The 18,124-nt window shown below is 44.0% G+C and overlaps 1 protein-coding gene across 2 annotated transcripts in view; it reads left to right on the top strand.

The window, feature by feature from the left end:
- Positions 1–18,124, top strand: part of LOC121554853 (E3 ubiquitin-protein ligase MYCBP2-like) — a 323,061-nt gene that overhangs the window by 154,722 nt on the left and 150,215 nt on the right. For both annotated transcript variants that reach the window (XM_045212139.1, XM_045212140.1), the window contains exons 23-25: positions 8,803–8,975; positions 15,306–15,431; positions 16,152–16,279. In XM_045212139.1, coding sequence (XP_045068074.1) covers positions 8,803–8,975; positions 15,306–15,431; positions 16,152–16,279 — 427 coding nt within the window. The remainder of the gene's footprint in view (positions 1–8,802; positions 8,976–15,305; positions 15,432–16,151; positions 16,280–18,124) is intronic.

The raw sequence follows: 18,124 nt of genomic DNA, 5'->3' as shown, positions 1-18,124 counted from the left end.
ATGTTCTTGATATGCCACGGCAAATGACAAGAGAGAAGCAATAAGGTGTTTATTTAACACTATTTAAAATAAAATAACATGTTATTTGTCACATGCGCCGAATACAACAGGTGTAGAGCTTTCAGTGAAATGCTTACATACAAGCCCTTAACCAACAATGCAGCTTTAAGAAAAATACCGGTACAGAGTCAATGTGCGGGGGCACCGGTTAGTCGAGGTAATATGTACATGTAGGTATAGTTAAATTCGACTATGTATAGATAATAAAAAGAGAGACAATGCAAATAGTCCGGGTAGTCATTTGATTAGCTGTTCAGGAGTCTTATGGCTTGGAGGTAGAAGCTGTTAAGAAGCCTTTTGGACCTAGACTTGGCGCTCCGGTACCGCTTGCCGTGAGAGAACAGTCTATGACTAGGGTGGCTGGAGTCTTTGACAATTTTTAGGGCCTTCCTCTGCACCGCCTGGTATAGAGGTCCTGGATGGCAGGAAGCTTGGCCCCAGTGATGTACTGGGCCGTACGCACTTCCCTCTGTAGTGCCTTGTGGTCGGAGGCCGAGCAGTTGCCATACCAGGCAGTGATGCAACCAGTCAGGATGCTCTAGATGGTGCAGCTGTAGAACTTTTTGAGGATCTGAGGACCCATGCCAAGTCTTTTCAGTCTCCTGAGGGGGAATAGGCTTTGTCATACCCTCTTCACAACTGTCTTGGTGTGTTTGGACCATGATAGTTTGTTGGTGATGTGGACACCAAGGAACTTGCAGCTCTCAACCTGCTCCACTACAGCCCCATTGATGAGAATGGAGGCATGCTCTTCTTTTCATGTTCTCCACAATCATCTCCTTTGTCTTGATCACGTTGAGGGAGAGGTTGTTAACCTGGCACCACACGGCCAGGTCTCTGACCTCCTCCCTATAGGCTGTCTCATCGTTGTCGGTGATCAGGCCTACCACTGTTGGGTTATTGATGGCAAACTTATTGATGGTGTTGGAGTCGTGGCTGTCCATGCAGTCGTAGGTGAACAGGGAGTATAGGAGGGGACTGAGCATGCAGCCCTGAGGGGCCCCCGTGTTGAGGATCAGCGTGGCAGATGTGTTGTTACCTGCCCTTACCACCTGGGGGCGGCCTGTCAGGAAGTCCAGGATCCAGTTGCAGAGGGAGGTGTTTAGTCCCAGGGTCCTTAGCTTAGTGATGAGCTTTGAGGGCACTATGGTGTTGCACACTGAGCTGTAGTCAATTAATAGCATTCTCACGTAGGTGTTCCTTTTGTCCAGGTGGGAAAGGGCTGTGTGGAGTGCCATAGAGATTGCATCATCTGTGGATCTGTTGAGGCGGTATGCAAATTGGAGTGGGTCTAGGGTTTCTGGGATAATGGTGTTGATGTGAGCCATGACCAGCCTTTCAAAGCACTTCATTGCTACAGACGTGAGTGCTACTGGTCTGTAGTCATTTAGGCAGGTTACCTTAGTGTTCTTGGGCACAGGGACTATGGTGGTCTGCTTGAAACATGTTGGTATTATAGACTCAGTCAGGGACAGGTTGAAAATGTCAGTGAAGACACTTGCCAGTTGGTCATCGCATGCTCTAAGTATATGTCCTGGTAATCCGTCTGGCCCTGCGGCCTTGTGAATGTTGACCTGTTTAAAGGTCTTACTCACATCGGCTACGGAGAGTGTGATCACACAGTGGTCCAGAACAGCTGATGCTCTCATGCATGTTTCAGTGTTACTTGCCTCGGAGCAAGCATAGAAGTAATTTAGCTCATCTGGTAGACTCGTGTCACTGGGAAGCTCGCGGCTGTGCTTCCCTTTGTAGTCTGTAATAGTTTGCAAGCCCTGCCACATGCGACGAGTGTCTGAGCTGGTGTAGTACGATTCAATCTTAGTCCTGTATTGACACTTTGCCTGTTTGATGGTTCGTCGGAGGGCATAGCGGGATTTCTTATAAGCGTCCGGGTTAGTCCCGCTCCTTGAAAGCGGCAGCTCTACCCTTTAGCTCAGTGCGGATGTTGCCTATAATCCATGGCTTCTGGTTGGAGTATGTACATACGGTCACTGTGGGGATGACGTCATCAATGCACTTATTGATGAAGCCAGTGACTGATGTGGTTTACTCCTCAATGCCATCGGAAGAATTCCGGAACATAGTCCAGTGTGTGCTAGCAAAACAACCCTGTTGCTTAGCATCTGCGTCATCTGACCACTTCTTTATTGACTGAGTCACTGGTGCTTCCTGCTTTACTTTTTGGTTGTATGCAGTAATCAGGAGGATATAATTATGGTCAGATTTGCAAAATGGAGGGTGTGGGAGAGCTTTGTACACATCTCTGTGTGTGGAGTAAATGTGGTCTAGAGTTATTTTTCCTCTGGTTGCACATTTAACATGCTGGTAGAAATTAGGTAAAATGGAATTAAGTTACCCTGCATTAACGACCCTGGCAACTAGGAGTGCCTTCTCTTGATGAGCGTTTTCCTGTTTGCTTATGCTTTATTTTTACTATTTTCTACCCATACCATAACCACACAGCCACAATGGTACACTCTGTTCACAACATTGACATCAGCAAACCGCTCGCCCACAGAACGCCATCTGCCCAGGATTCATCCGTGAAGAGCACACTCCAGTGTGCCAGTGGCCATCAAAGGTGAGCATTTGTCCACTGAAGTCAGTTACGACGCCGAACTGCAGTCAGGTCAAGACCCTGGTGAGGACGGCAAGCACGCAGATGAGCTTCCCTGAGACGCTTTCTAACAGTTTGTCCAGAACTTCTTCAGTTGTGCAAACCCACAGTTTCATCAGCTGTCAGAGAGAATGCCAAGAGTGTGCAAAGCTGTCATCAAGGCAAAGGGTGGCTTTTTGAAGAATCTAAAACCTAAAATATATTTTGATTTGTTTAACAATTGTTTGGTTATTACATGATTCCATATGTGTTATTTCATAGTTTTGATGTCTTCACTATTATTCTACAATGTAGAAAATAGTAAAAATAAAGAAAAAACCTTGAATGAGTAGGTGTGTCCAAACTTTTGACTTGTACTATAATATATATATATATATACACATACAGTGAGGGAAAAAAGTTTTTGATCCCCTGCTGATTTTGTAAGTTTGCCCACTGACAAAGAAATGATCAGTCTATAATTTTAATAGTAGGTTTATTTGAACAGTGAGAGACAGAATAACAACAAAAAATTAACGCATGTCAAAAATGTTATAAATTGATTTGCATTTTAATGAGGGAAATAAGTATTTCACCCCCTCTCAATCAGAAATATTTCTGGCTCCCAGGTGTCTTTTATACAGGTAACGAGCTGAGATTAGGAGCACACTCTTGAAGGGAGTGCTCCTAATCTCAGTTTGTTACCTGTATAAAATACCCCTGTCCACAGAAGCAATCAATCAATCAGATTCCAAACTCTCCACCATGGCCAAGACCAAAGAGCTCTCCAAGGATGTCAGGGACAAGATTGTAGACCTACACAAGGCTGGAATGGGCTACAAGACCATCGCCAAGCAGCTTGGTGAGAAGGTGACAACAGTTGGTGTGATTATTCGCAAATGGAAGAAACACAAAAGAACTGTCAATCTCCCTCGGCCTGGGGCTCCATGCAAGTTCTCACCTCGTGGAGTTGCAATGATCATGAGAACGGTGAGGAATCAGCCCAGAACTACACGGGAGGATCTTGTCAATGATTTCAAGGCAGCTGGGACCATAGTCACCAAGAAAACAATTGGTAACACACTATGCCGTGAAGGACTGAAATCCTGCAGCGCCTGCAAGGTATCCCTGCTCAAGAAAGCACATATACATGCCCGTCTGAAGTTTGCCAATGAACATCTGAATGATTCAGAGGAGAACTGGGTGAAAGTGTTGTGGTCAGATGAGACCAAAATTGAGCTCTTTGGCATCAACTCAACTCGCCGTGTTTGGAGGAGGAGGAACGCTGCCTATGACCCCAAGAACACCATCCCCACCGTCAAACATGGAGGTGGAAACATTATGATTTGGGGGTGTTTTTCTGCTAAGGGGACAGGACAACTTCACTGCTTCAAAGGGACAATGGACGGGGCCATGTACCGTCAAATCTTGGGTGAGAACCTCCTTCCCTCAGCCAGGGCATTGAAAATGGGTCGTGGATGGGTATTCCAGCATGACAACTCCTGAGTGGCGCAGTGGTCTAAGGCACTGCATCGCAGTGCTAACTGTGCCACTAGAGATCCTGGTTCGAATCCAGGCTCTGTCGCAGCCGGCCGCGACCGGGAGACTCATGGGCGGCGCACAATTGGCCCAGCGTCGTCCAGGGTAGGGGAGGGAATGGCCGGTAGGGATGTAGCTCAGTTGATAGAGCATGGCGTTTGCAACGCCAGGGTTGTGGGTTCGATTCCCACGGGGGGCCAGTATAAAAAAAAAAAAATGTATTCACTAACTGTAAGTCGCTCTGGATAAGAGCGTCTGCTAAATGACTAAAATATAAATGTAATTGTACAATGACCCAAAACACACGGCCAAAGCAACAAAGGAGTGGCTCAAGAAGAAGCACATTAAGGTCCTGGAGTGGCCTAGCCAGTCTCCAGTCCTTAATCCCATATTAAAGCTTTGGAGGGAGCTGAAGGTTCGAGTTGCCAAACGTCAAACTCGAAACCTTAATGACTTGGAGAAGATCTGCAAAGAGGAGTGGGACAAAATCCCTCCTGAGATGTGTGTAAACCTGGTGGCCATCTACAAGAAATGTCTGATCTCTGTGATTGCCAACAAGGGTTTTGCCACCAAGTACTAAGTCATGTTTTGCAGAGGGGTCAAATATTTATTTCCCTCATTAAAATGCAAATCAATTTATAACATTTTTGACATGCGTTTTTCTGTATTTTTTGTTGTTATTCTGTCTCTCACTGTTCAAATAAACCTACCATTAAAATTATAGACTGATAATTTCTTTGTCAGTGGGCAAACGTACAAAATCAGCAGGGGATCAAATACTTTTTTCCCTCACTCGTCAAACATCTCATTCCAAAATCATGGGCATTAATATGGAGTTGGTCACCTTTTTGCTGCTATAACAGCCTCCGCTCTTCTGGTAAGACTTTTAACTAGATGTTAGAACATTGCTGCAGGGACTTGCTTCCATTCAGCCACAAGAGCATTAGTGAGGTCGGGCACTTATGTTGGGCGATGTGGCCTGGCTCGCAGTCGGTGTTCTAATTAATCTCAAAGGTGTTCGATGTGGTTGAGGTCAGGGCTCTGTGCAGGCCAGTCAAGTTCTTCCACACCGATCTCGACAAACCATTTCGGTATGGACCTCGCTTGTGCTGAAACAGGAAAGGGCCTTCCCCAAACTGTTTTGGAAAGTTGGTAGTTGGAAGCACAGAATCGTCTAGAATGTCATTGTATGCTGTAGCATTGAGATTTCCCTTCACTGGAACTAAGGGTCCTAGCCCGAACCATGAAAAACAGCCCCAGACCATTATTCCTCCTCCACCAAACTTTACAGTTGGCACTATACATTTGGGCAGATAGCGTTCTCCCGGCATCCGCCAAACCCAGATTTGTACGTCGGCCTGCCAGATGGTGAAGCGCGATTCATCACTCCAGAGAACGCATTTCCACTTCTCCAGAGTCCAATGGCGGCGAGCTTTACACCACTACAGCCAATGCTCGGCATTGTGCATGGTGATCTTAGGCTTGTGTGTGGCTGCTCGTCCGTGGAAACCCATATCATGAAGCTCCCGACTAACAGTTATTGTGCTGAAGTTACTTCCAGAGACAGTTTTGAACTCGGTACTGAGTGTTGCAACCGAGGACAGACAATGTTTTTACACGCTGCACGCTTCAGCTCTCGGTGGTGCCGTTCTGTGAGCTTGTGTGGCCTACCATTTCGCGGCTGAGCCGATGTTGCTCCTAGATGTTGTTGGAAAGGTGACATCCTATGACGGTGCCACGTTGAAAGTCACTGAGCTCTTCAGTACGGGCCATTCTACTGCCAATGTTTGTCTATGGAGATTGCATGGTTGTGAGCTCGATTTTATACACCTGCCAGCAATGGGTGTGGCTGAAAAAGCCAAATCCAGTAATTTGAAGGGGTGTACACTTACTATTGTGTATATTTGTTATTTTAGATTCTCCCTGACTGTCCAGTTTTTATTTTGGTGATTGTTAGTTCTTATTAAAAAAAATATATATATATAGCTCCATTATCTTTTCTACATACTTTATCTGGTTTTCATTGTTTAATTTTACTCTGAAAACGTTTTACCATCTCGAAAATTATTTTCTAATTTGTATTACATTTTCTTAAATAATATTTTTTGGAGTGGTCGCAATGATTTCCGCCGCTGCTAAATGCATACAGGGTAAACACTGGAGATAGATGGGAGTTGTTGAATGGAGCTGAAGGATGGGACTAATAACAACTAACTACAACTAATAACAACAAGATGACTAATGTAAAGCATACTGTGTCCATAATAAGTATATAGGTTATAGATTGAGAGCTTTTGTGAAAGAGCACAGTTAGAAAGATATGGCATGTAGAAGCAAACCGGATGAACATCATGAAAATGATCGGAGAGGTTGAGGAGTAAAAACAAGTTCAGGAATAAAATTGACTGTGTCCATGAAATGTATATAGTATGTATAAGCTGGAAGTAGAGGCCTAAGTGTTGTTGTTGGCTAGTTTACTCCAATTAGGGAAGGGGTGGTGGGGTTGGAAAGTAATAAAGGGAAATATATATATTTTTAAAGGATATGTGTGTCTGTAGCTCAGCTGGTAGAGCACGGCGCTTGTAACGCCAAGGTAGTGGGTTCGATCCCCGGGACCACCCATACACAAAAAAAATAATGTATGCACGCATGACTGTAAGTCGCTTTGGATAAAAGCGTCTGCTAAATGGCATATTATTATTATATATATATATATATATATATATATATATATATATATATACACACACACACACACACACACACACACACACACACACACACACACACACACACACACACACACACACACACACACACACACACACACACACACACAGTGGGGAGAACAAGTATTTGATACACTGCCGATTTTGCAGGTTTTCCTACTTACAAAGCATGTAGAGGTCTGTAACTTTTATCATAGGTACACTTCAACTGTGAGAGACAGAATCTAAAACAAAAATCCAGAAAATCACATTGTATGATTTTTAAGTAATTAAAATCTGAAATATGACATTTACATAAGTATTCAGACCCTTTATTCAGCACTTTGTTGAATCACCTTGGCCAGCGATTACAGCCTCGAGTCTTCTTGGGTATGACGCCACAAGCTTGGTACACCTGTATTTATGGAGCTTCTCCCATTCTTCTCTGCAGATCCTCTCAAGCTCTGTCAGGTTGGAAGGGGTGTGTCACTGCACAGCTATTTTCAGGTCTCTCCAGAGATGTTCGATCGGGTTCAAGTCCGGGCTCTGGCTGGGCCACTCAAGGACATTCAGAGAATTGTACCGAAGCCACTCCTGCGTTATCTTAGCTGTGTGTTTAGGGTCGTTGTCCTGTTGGAAGGTGAACCTTTGCCCCAGTCTGAGGTCCTGACCGTTCTGGAGCAAGTTTTCATCTAGGATCTCTCTGTACTTTGCTCCGTTCATCTTTCCCTCGATCCTGACTAGTCTCCCAGTCCCTTCCGCTGACAAACATCCCCACAGGATGATGCTGCCACCACCATGCTTCACCGTAGGGATGGTGCCAGGTTTCCTCCAGACGTGACTCTTGGCATTCAGACCAAATATTTCAATTTTGGCTTAATCCGACCAGAGAATCTTGTTTCTCATGGTCCGAGTCCTTTAAGTGCCTTTTGGCAAACTCCAAGCAGGCTGTCGTTTGTGTTTTACTGAGGAGTGGTTCCGTCTGGCCACTCTACCATAAAGGCCTGATTGGTGGAGTGCTGCATCGATGGTTGTCCTTCTAGAATGTTCTTCCATCTCCACAGAGGAACTCTGGAGCTCTGTCAGAGTGACCAGCGGGTTCTTGGTCACCTCTCTGACCAAGGCCCTTCTCCCCCGATGGCTCAGTTTGGCCGGGCGGCCAGCTCTAGGAAGAGTTGGTGGTTCCAAACTTCTTCCATTTAAGAATGATGGAGGCCACTGTGTCCTTGGGGACCTTCAATGCTGCAGAAATATTTTGGTATTCTTCCCCAGACCTGTGCCTCGACACAATCCTGTCTCAGAGCTCTACGGACAATTCCTTCGACCTCATGGCTTGGTTTTTGCTCTGACATGCACTGTCAACTGTGGGACCTTATATAGACAGGTGTGTGCCTTTCCAAATCATGTCCAATCAATTGAATTTACCACAGGTGGTCTCCATTCAAGTTGTAGAAACATCTCAAGGATGAAAATGTATGCACTCACTAACTGTAAGTCGCTCTGGATAAGAGTGTCTGCTAAATGACTAAAATGTAAATGTAAAATGATCAATCGAAACAGGATGAACCTGAGCTCAATTTCGAGTCTCATAGCAAAGGCTCTGAATACTTATGTAAATAAGATATTTATGTTATTTGCACACACACACACAAAAAAAAATGGTTTTCGCTTTGTCATTATGGGGAATTTTGTGTAGATTGATGAGGAAAATGTTGTATTTAATCAATTTTAGAATAAGGCTGTAACGCAACAAAATGTGAAAAAAAGGAAGGGGTCTGAATACTTTCCGAATGCGCTGTATATCTGAATGCTCTAACTTTTTTTACCTTACACACACACACACACCCTTTAATACCCTCTATTTGACCTTTCAACTCATCCCTGTCCTCTCACCTGTAGGTTTCTGCCGGCGTCAAGGGAGATGTGGTGCTACAACGCCGTGATAGCCGACGGCCGTGTGCCCTCGGCCACGGACCTCCAGGCCCGCTGCAGCATCCTCAGCCCAGAGCTGGCACTGCCCGCCGGCGCCCACGCCACAACCACCCGCTCCCACGGAGCCCTGCACATACTAGGTATAATCAGAATGATGATATTAAATTACAGACCTGTTGTAATTGGTGTTATTTACTGAGAAATCATATGGTAGCAAGTACGGGGTCATGTTCACTAGGAATGAAACGGAAGCAAGCAGGCTGAAACGGGGAGGCACGACCTGAACTTGTCCAATATAAATAGTCTGAGTGGCCATTTGATTAATTGTTCAGCAATATTATGGCTTGGGAATAGAAGCTGTTAAGGAGCCTTTTGGAACTAGACTTGGCGCTCCGGTACCTCTTGCTTTGCGGTAGCAGAGAGAACAGTCTATGACTTGGGTGACTGGAGTCTTTGACTATTTTTGGGGCCTTCCTATGACACCGCCTAGTATATAGATCCTGGATGGCAGAAAGCTTGGCCCCATTGATGTACTGGGCCGTAAGCAATACCCTCTTTAGCGCCTTACGGTCGGATGCCGAGCAGTTGCCATAACAGGCGGTGATGCAACCGGTCAGGATGCTCTTGATGGTGCAGCTGTAGAACTTTTTGAGGATCTCGTGACCCAAATCTTTTCAGTCTCCTGAGGGGGAAAAGGTATTGTCGTGCCCACTTCACAACTATCTTGGTGTGTTTGGACCATGATAGTTTGTTGGTATGTGGACACCAAGGAACTACCCTCTCCACTACATCCCTGTTGATGTTAATGGGGCTCTGTTCGGCTGTCCTTTTCCTGTAGTCCGCGATCATCTCCTTTGTCTTGCTCACATTGAGGGAGAGGTTGTTGTCCTGGCACCACACTGCCAGGTCTCTGACCTCCTCCCTATAGGCTGTCTCATCGTTGTCTCTGATCAGGCCTAACACTGTTGTGTCGTCAGCAAACTTGATGATGGTGTTGGAGTCGTGCTTGGCCACACAGTCGTGGGTGAACAGGGAGTACAGGAGGGGACTAAGCATGCACCGCTGAGGGTCCTCAGTGTTGAGGATCAGCGCGGCAGATGCGTTGTTGCCTACCCTTACCACCTGTGGGCGGCCCGTCAGGAAGTCCAGGATCCAGTTGCAGAGGGAGGTGTTTAGTCCCAGGGTCCTTAGCTTAGTGATGAGCTTTGTGGGCACTATGGTGTTGAGAGCGTGATCACACAGTCGTCCGGAACAGCTGGTGCTCTCATGCATCCTTCGAAGCGAGCATAAAATACATTTAGCTCGTCTAGTAGGCTTGTGTCACTGGGCAGCTCGTGGCTGGGTTTCCCTTTGTAGTCCATAATATTTTGCAAGCCCTGCCACATCCGACGCGTGTCAGAGCCGGTGTAGTAGGATTCAATCTTAGTCCAGTATTGACGCTTTGCCTGTTTGATGGTTCGTCTGAGGGCTTAGTGGGATTTCTTATAAGCGTCCGGATTAGTGTCCCACTCCTTGAAAGCGGCAGCTCTAGCCTTTAGCTCGGTGCGGATGTTGCCTGTAATGCATGGCTTCTGATTGGGATTAGGGCTGTGGCAGTCACAAAATGTTGTCAGTCAGTGATTGTCAAGCAAATAACTGTCGGTCTCACGGTAATTTAACGTTAATTAACATAAACGCATTTAGCATCTCCTGGCTTCCACACGTAGCCTACAAGCCACTGATGCTGACCTTTGGAACATCTACATTTAAAAAAGTATAATAAATCCATTTAATATAACCTACAACTTCAAAATAAATCCATTATTTATTTTAGACATCTCTATAGAAGCATGATATGAAGAAAATGTTTCAGAACAGAATGGGATGCTCTGAGTTGTCCTTATGTTAGGTGCTGATAATTCCATGGCACTATTTTATAGTATAAAGAATACAATTGAACAAAGCAGAATAAAATAGAAATGATATTTTCTCCAAACAATTTGAGGGAGTGTGCACATGCGGCTATTCTGTGTTGAGTGGTTAACAAAGAAATAGGTATTCCTATATGCTTAATTTAGAGTTATTAATGTAACTTTAGTTGTTCTACAAACGTTGGGCTATATGTTTACATTTTTAATACATTGTAAGGCTGCATGATGCGACTCTAATGATGATTTGAAAATAGTTGCTTGAAAGGCATGAGCTCTGCTTAGTTTTTTTGCGCAGGCTGTACACTTCATCAGTCACTGGATAATGCCTAGAATTTCACGACGGCATCCCCTTTGTGTGGCCGTAATGCACCCTAAAGAAATCTGTGCCTTTTGCGGCCAGTGGCCATTGTGCCCTTCTCGCTGAGTGCTGCGCGCTCCATCACGTGATCTGTTCTTTCTCACAGGCTACAAGTGAAGACAGACACGGGGACAAACTACCTTATCCAATTCTGAGGTGCATATTGGTGCATATTGAAGAAAATTGTCCATTTTTACTTTTCGTCAGCCAACAAGATGAGTAGGCCTAACGAACAGCAAAAGCACTAGCCTATGTCAATCTACTATCCCTCATAGTACAAAGGTCGACCTATTCTGTGCGAGAAATAAATATTCAAATTCCATAGTCTGGGACAGTTGTGGGATGCGATAGATCCCAAATTAATACAACCACTAGCATCAAAAAACCTTTTTTACGGAATGTGGCTGACGCAACAGATCAGAACGTTTAGCTTAAAATGTTGACAAACTATTCGGCTATTTCTTCACATTATAAGCGCAGCAATGCACACATGGTAGTAGGCTATAAGCGCAAATGTTCCATTAGCGGAAACACCATTATCAAAAGTGACCGCAAATGCTATTATGCATGTAATGCTTTTATTATAAAGGTGCATTTTTATGGTGAAAAATCTCTTCCCCAAACTTGAAACTCACGCGCTGCTTATGTATGCAAGTTAGGCTCTGCACCCCTTGTAAAGTGGATTAAGTGCTTACTTTTAATAAGTTATTTGGCCACTTTAATTGTGATACAAATCTTATTAAAACATATAGGCCTATGGGCTAGGCTACATGAGGTGTGCGACTATGATTAAAAAAAGTAGCCAAAAGAAAGGCATGGTTTCTTATGCTGGGCATCATTCACAAGTGATAATATATAATTCACAAGTGATACGCTAATATTGTCACCCATCAGACTATTCTTGATTTAATCTTGTCTTTACATATACTAAATAATATAGGGGTACCAGTCAAAAGTTTCGACACACTTACTCATTCAAGGGTTTTTCTTTATTTTTTATATTTTCTACATTGTAGAATAATAGTGAAGACATCAAAACTATGAATTAACACATATGGAATCATGTAGTAACCAAAAAAGTGTTAAACAAATATACATATATTTGAAATGTGAGATTCTTCAAAGTATCCACCCTTTGCCTTGATGACAGCTTTGCACACTCTTGGCATTCTCTTAACCAGCTTCATTTGGTAGTCACCTGGAATGCATTTCAATTAATAGGTGTGCCTTGTTAAAAGTTAATTTGTGGAACAGCTCAAATAAGCAAAGATAAACGACAGTCCATCATTACTTTAAGACATGAATGTCAGTCAATACGGAACATTTCAAGACCTTTGAAAGTTTCTTCAAGTGCAGTCGCAAAAACCATCAAGCGCTATGATGAAACTGGCTTTCATGAGGACCGCCACAGGAAAGGAAGACCCAGAGTTACCTCTGCTGCAGAGGATAAGTTCATTAGAGTTAACTGCAGATTGCAGACCAAATAAATGCTTCACAGAGTTCATGTAACAGACACATCTCAACATCAACTGTTCAGAGGAGACTGCGTAAATCGGCCTTCATGGTCGATTTGATGCAAAGAAACCACTACTAAAGGACACCAGTAAGAAAAGAAGAAGAGACTTGCTTGGGCCAAGAAACACGAGCAATGGACATTAGACCTGTGGAAATGTGTCCTTTGGTCTGATGAGTCCAAATTTGAGAGTTTTGGTTCCAACCGCCGTGTCTTTGTGAGACACAGAGTGGGTGAACGGATTATCTCTGCAAGTGTGGTTCCCACCGTGAAACATGGAGGTGTGGGGGTGATTTGCTGGTGTCAGTGATTTATTTAGAATTCAAAGCACACTTAACCAGCCTGGCTACCACAGCATTCTGCAGAGATACGCCATCCCATCTGATTTGCGATTAGTGGGACTATCATTTGTTTTTCAACAGGACAATGACCCAACACACCTCCAGGCAGTGTAAGGGCTATTTGACCAAGAAGGAGAGTGATGGAGTGTTGCATCAGATGACCTAGCCTCCACAATCACCCGACCTCAACCCAATTGAGATGTTTTGGGATGAGTTGGACCGCAGAGTGAAGGAAAAGCAGCCAACAAGTGCTTAGCATATGTGGGAACTCCTTCAAGACTGTTGGAAAAGCATTCCGGGTGAAGCTGATTGAGAGAATGCCAAATGTGTACAAAGCTATCATCAAGGCAAAGGGTGGCTACTTCGAAGAATCTAAAATCTAAAATATGTTTTGATTTGTTTAACACTGTTTTGTTTACTACATGATTCCATATGTGTTATTTCATAGATTTGATGTCTTCACTATTATTCTACAATGTAGAAAATAGTAAAAATAAAGAAAAAAACCTTGAATGAGTACGTGTGTCCAAACTTTTGACTGGTACTGTATGTGAAATTTGTTTTGATTTAGAATGTATCATTGTCATGCACCTGTATCGAAATACATGTAATCTATGCACTTAAATAGCGAATGGAGGACACTTTTCTCCTTGGTTTATTTTCATGCCAGCCAGGTAGGCTATACTCCTGTTGTAAATATAAGCAATGTGCTTAATATTAGGAAAGTTGAAAAATAAATATAGTAGGCCTAGCCTATGGGAAGCTGATCTTCCTCTTTTCAGTAGAGGCCATCACTCTGTTTTCTCGTGCAACAGCATAGCCTATTGAAATGTTGCGCAACATGAGCTCATGGGCTCTCATTAAGTGTTTGACTATATTTTCGAATACATTTGCATTGATGTCAGAGTGATTAGAGGGACAATAGAGTGCTGTGTACCAGGCAGTTAGCAAGTTTTGTAGGCTACTAATGACCATCAGCAGCATCAGAGCTTGGAGATGTCTAATTACCGTGACTAAACGGTCACGTGGAATTTGACTGTCTTCATGACTCGTGACTGCCGGTGTGGCGGTAATATGGTCACCGCAACAGCCCTAGTTGAGATATGTACGCACGGTCACTTTGGGGACGACGTCGTCGATGCACTTATTGATGATGCCGGTGACTGAGGTGGTATACTGCTCAATGCCATTGGATGAATCCCGGAACATATTCCAGTCTGTGCTAGCGGAACAGTCCTGTAGCGTAGCATCCGCGTCATCTCACCACTTCCGTATTGAGCGAGTCACTGGTACTTCCTGCTTTAGTTTTTGCTTGTAAGCAGGAATCAGGAGGATAGAATTATGGTCAGATTTGCCAAATGTAGGGCGAGGCAGAGCTTTGTATATGTCTCTGTGTGTGTAGTAAAGGTGGTCTAGAGTTGTTGTTTTTTCCCTCTGGTTGCACACGTGACATGCTGGTAGAAATGAGGTAAAACGGATTTAAGTTTGCTTGCATTAAAGTCCCCGTCCACTAGGAGCGCAGCTTCTGGATGAGCATTTTCTTATGGCCTTATACAGCTCGTTGTGTGCTGTCTTAGTGCCAGCATTGGTTTGTGGTAGTAAAGAAACGGCTACGAATAATATAGATGAAAACTCTCTTGGTAGATAGTGTGGTCTACAGCTTATCATGAAGTACTCTACCTCAAGCGAGCAATACCTCGAGACTTATTTAATATTTGACATTGCGTACAAGCTGTTATTGACAAAAAGACACACACCCCCACCCCTCGTCTTACCAGACGTAACTTTTCTGTCCTGCCGATGCCCAGCCAGCTCTATATTATCCGTGTCGTCGTTCAGCCACGACTCGGTGAAACATAAGATATTTCCCCTTCAAAAATGAATACTCTCGCAATTATTCAAATACTAACATCTGTTCGGATATTCGAATATTCAGATAATCGTGCCCATCCCTAATCAATGCCACTATTGCTTGATACCAGTAGTGCCTGACTTGTCACTCTGCTGTCATTGTCTCTCTCACTTCCTCTCTCGCTCTCTCTCTCTCCCTCTCTCCTCTTTACGCTGAAGCACTTTCTTTTGAAAGCATTTTCTTTTGACAGCTACTAAAAGCATATTTAATTAATGTTAGTGTTAAATCTTAGTTCTTTAATCTCAGGGTATGAGGAGATTATACATCTCTGTACTTGCAGAAAGGCCTAGCTATAAGAAAACATTTATCATTCTGTACTACTTTAGCACATTGTACCATTTTAGCACAGTGCTTTTACAGCAGTACTGCCAAGCACAGTAAAAACAGACCATGTTAAGCGCTAACAAGAAGTGCCCTGTGTGTGTGTTGTGAGCAGGTTGCCTGGATACGCTGGCGGCCATGCAAGAGCTGAAGATGTGCGTGGCCAGCACAGAGGAGGAGACTCAGGCCGTTATGAAGGTGTACTCCAAGGAGGAGTACAGTGTGGTCAACCGCTTCGAGAGTGAGTCCACACACTCAGTTCCTCATGGGATTTTTTCCAATGACCAACAGGAAATCCTGGTTTTCAGTTCACATCTTCTACAGCAGGGTTCCCTAACTGGTGGCCTGTGGGTTGAATTTGGCCCGCGGGTGGTTTCATTTGGCCCCCAACATTTTTGGAACCCCCCCCCCCCAAAAAAAAATTAACACTTTGTAAACTTGTATTTTTAAACAATTTAATTGTTGGACATAAAATACTCTATAAACACCAGGAAATCAGCCATCACCAATTCCGGCCCCCCGACCATCCGCTCAACAGAAAATCGACACTCTGCTGAGTCTAGTTGATGGTCCCTGTTTAGAGTATTTGTCACACTCACAGCTATTTCTCATATCCCTTTTTCCTGATTTTGGTTTGATTGATTTATGACATGATATTCCAGCCAGAGACAACATTATATATATACTTTATATATATATACTTTATCACCAGTGATTCATTAAAAAAAAGTGCCAATTCAGGCTCTTATTTAATTTAAGGATTACTACCAAAAAGTATTACCCATATTATAATTCAAGTATGCATTCAAAAGTATTTCAACAGCAGAGTACCTTGTGTTCCACTATATCATATTGCAGTGACTGGGCACTTCTAGTAAAGCTAACCTCATTGTATTGTTATGAGCACAGATGATGATGCTGCAGAGCCTGAGTCATCGCAACTTCATGTGTAATGTCATAGGTCACGGGGGTGGCTGGGGTTACTCGGCCCACTCGGTGGAGGCCATCCGCTTCTGTGCTGACTCTGACATCCTGCTGGGGGGACTGGGCCTGTTCGGGGGCCGTGGGGAGTACACCGCTAAGATCAAGGTCAGTGGCAGGGACACTAGCAAATGGACTGCATTTCCTCTAGCTCTTTTTGCTAGGTCTATACATGTTTGACATTGTAGGACGGTAATTTATCCCATTTACCACAAATGTGTAGTACCCACAGCACTGACGGCTGCCACACAGTAATTACATGCAAAATCGATCACCAATCTACAGGTAACTGCCAAAATAAAGGAAACACCAACGTAAAGTGTCTTAATAGGGCGTTGGGCCACCACGAGCCGGCAGAGTTGCCAGAACAGCTTCAATGTGCTTTGGCATAGATTCTACAAGTGTCTGGAGCTCTATTGGAGGGATGTGACACCATTCTTCCAAGAGAAATTCCATAATTTGGTGTTTTGTTAATGGTGGTGGAAAACGCTCTCTCAGGCGGTGCTCCAGAATCTCCCATAATTATTTGTAGTTATTAAAGATCCCCATTAGCTGATGCCAAGGCAGAAGCTACTCTTCCTAGGGTCCAGCAACATTAAGGCAGCTATATACAATTTAAAATATTCCATGACATTACATTTCATTACACTTTACCCAATACATTTAGTGTGTTCCCTCAGGCCACTACTCCACTATCACATCCATGTGTACGTGTGTATAGAGTGCGTGTCTTCTTATGTGTGTCTGTGCATAAGTGTGTCTCTTCACAGGCCCTGCTGCTCCATAAGGTGTATTTTTTTAAAATCTGATTCTACTACAGTAAGGGAAAAAAGTATTTGATCCCCTGCTGATTTTGTACGTTTGCCCACTGACAAAGACATGATCAGTCTATAATTTTAATGGTAGGTTTATTTGAACAGTGAGAGACAGAATAACAACAAATCCAGAAAAACACATGTCAAAAATGTTACACATTTATTTGCATTTTAATGAGAGAAATAAGTATTTGACCCCTCTGCAAAACATTACTTAGTACTTGGTGGCAAAACCCTTGTTGGCAATCAAAGAGGTCAGACATTTCTTGTAGTTGGCCACCAGGTTTGCACACATCTCAGGAGGGATTTTGTCCCACTCCTCTTTGCAGATCTTCTCCAATATAATAATATAAATATATAATATTGTCCCACTACCTTGGCGTTACAAGCGCCGTGCTCTACCAGCTGAGCTACAGAGGACCAAGTCATTAAGGTTTCGAGGCTGACGTTTGGCAACTCGAACCTTCAGCTCCCTCCACACATTTTCTATGGGATTAAGGTCTGGAGACTGGCTTGGGAGATTTGACGGTACATGGCGCCGTCCATCGTCCTTTTGATGCGGTGAAGTTGTCCTATTCCCTTAGCAGAAAAACACCCCCAAAGCATAATGTTTCCACCTCCATGTTTGACGGTGGGGAGGGTGTTCTTGGGGTCATAGGCAGCATTCCTCCTCCTCCAAACACAGCGAGTTGAGTTGATGCCAAAGAGCTCAATTTTGGTCTCATCTGACCACAACACTTTCACCCAGTTCTCCTCTGAATCTTTCAGATGTTCATTGACAAACTTCAGACGGACCTGTATATGTTCTTTCTTGAGCAGGGGGACCTTGCGGGCACTGCAAGATTTCAGTCCTTCACGGCGTAGTGTGTTACCAATTGTTTTCTTGGTCACTATGGTCCCAGCTGCCTTGAGATCATTGACAAGATCCTCCCGTGTAGTTCTGGGCTGATTCCTCACCGTTCTCATGATCATTGCAACTCCACGAGGTGAGATCTTGCATGGAGCCCCAGGCCGAGGGAGATTGACAGTTATTTTGTGTTTCTTCCATTTGCGAATAATCGCACCAACTGTTGTCACCTTCTCACCAAGCTGCTTGGCGATGGTCTTGTAGCCCATTCCAGCCTTGTGTAGGTCTACA

This window comes from Coregonus clupeaformis, chromosome 40, assembly GCF_020615455.1.
Source record: "Coregonus clupeaformis isolate EN_2021a chromosome 40, ASM2061545v1, whole genome shotgun sequence".
Classification (NCBI taxonomy): domain Eukaryota; kingdom Metazoa; phylum Chordata; class Actinopteri; order Salmoniformes; family Salmonidae; genus Coregonus; species Coregonus clupeaformis.
The sequence above is the reverse complement of the archived record's forward strand: the minus strand, read 5'-3'. Positions and strand labels throughout refer to the sequence as shown.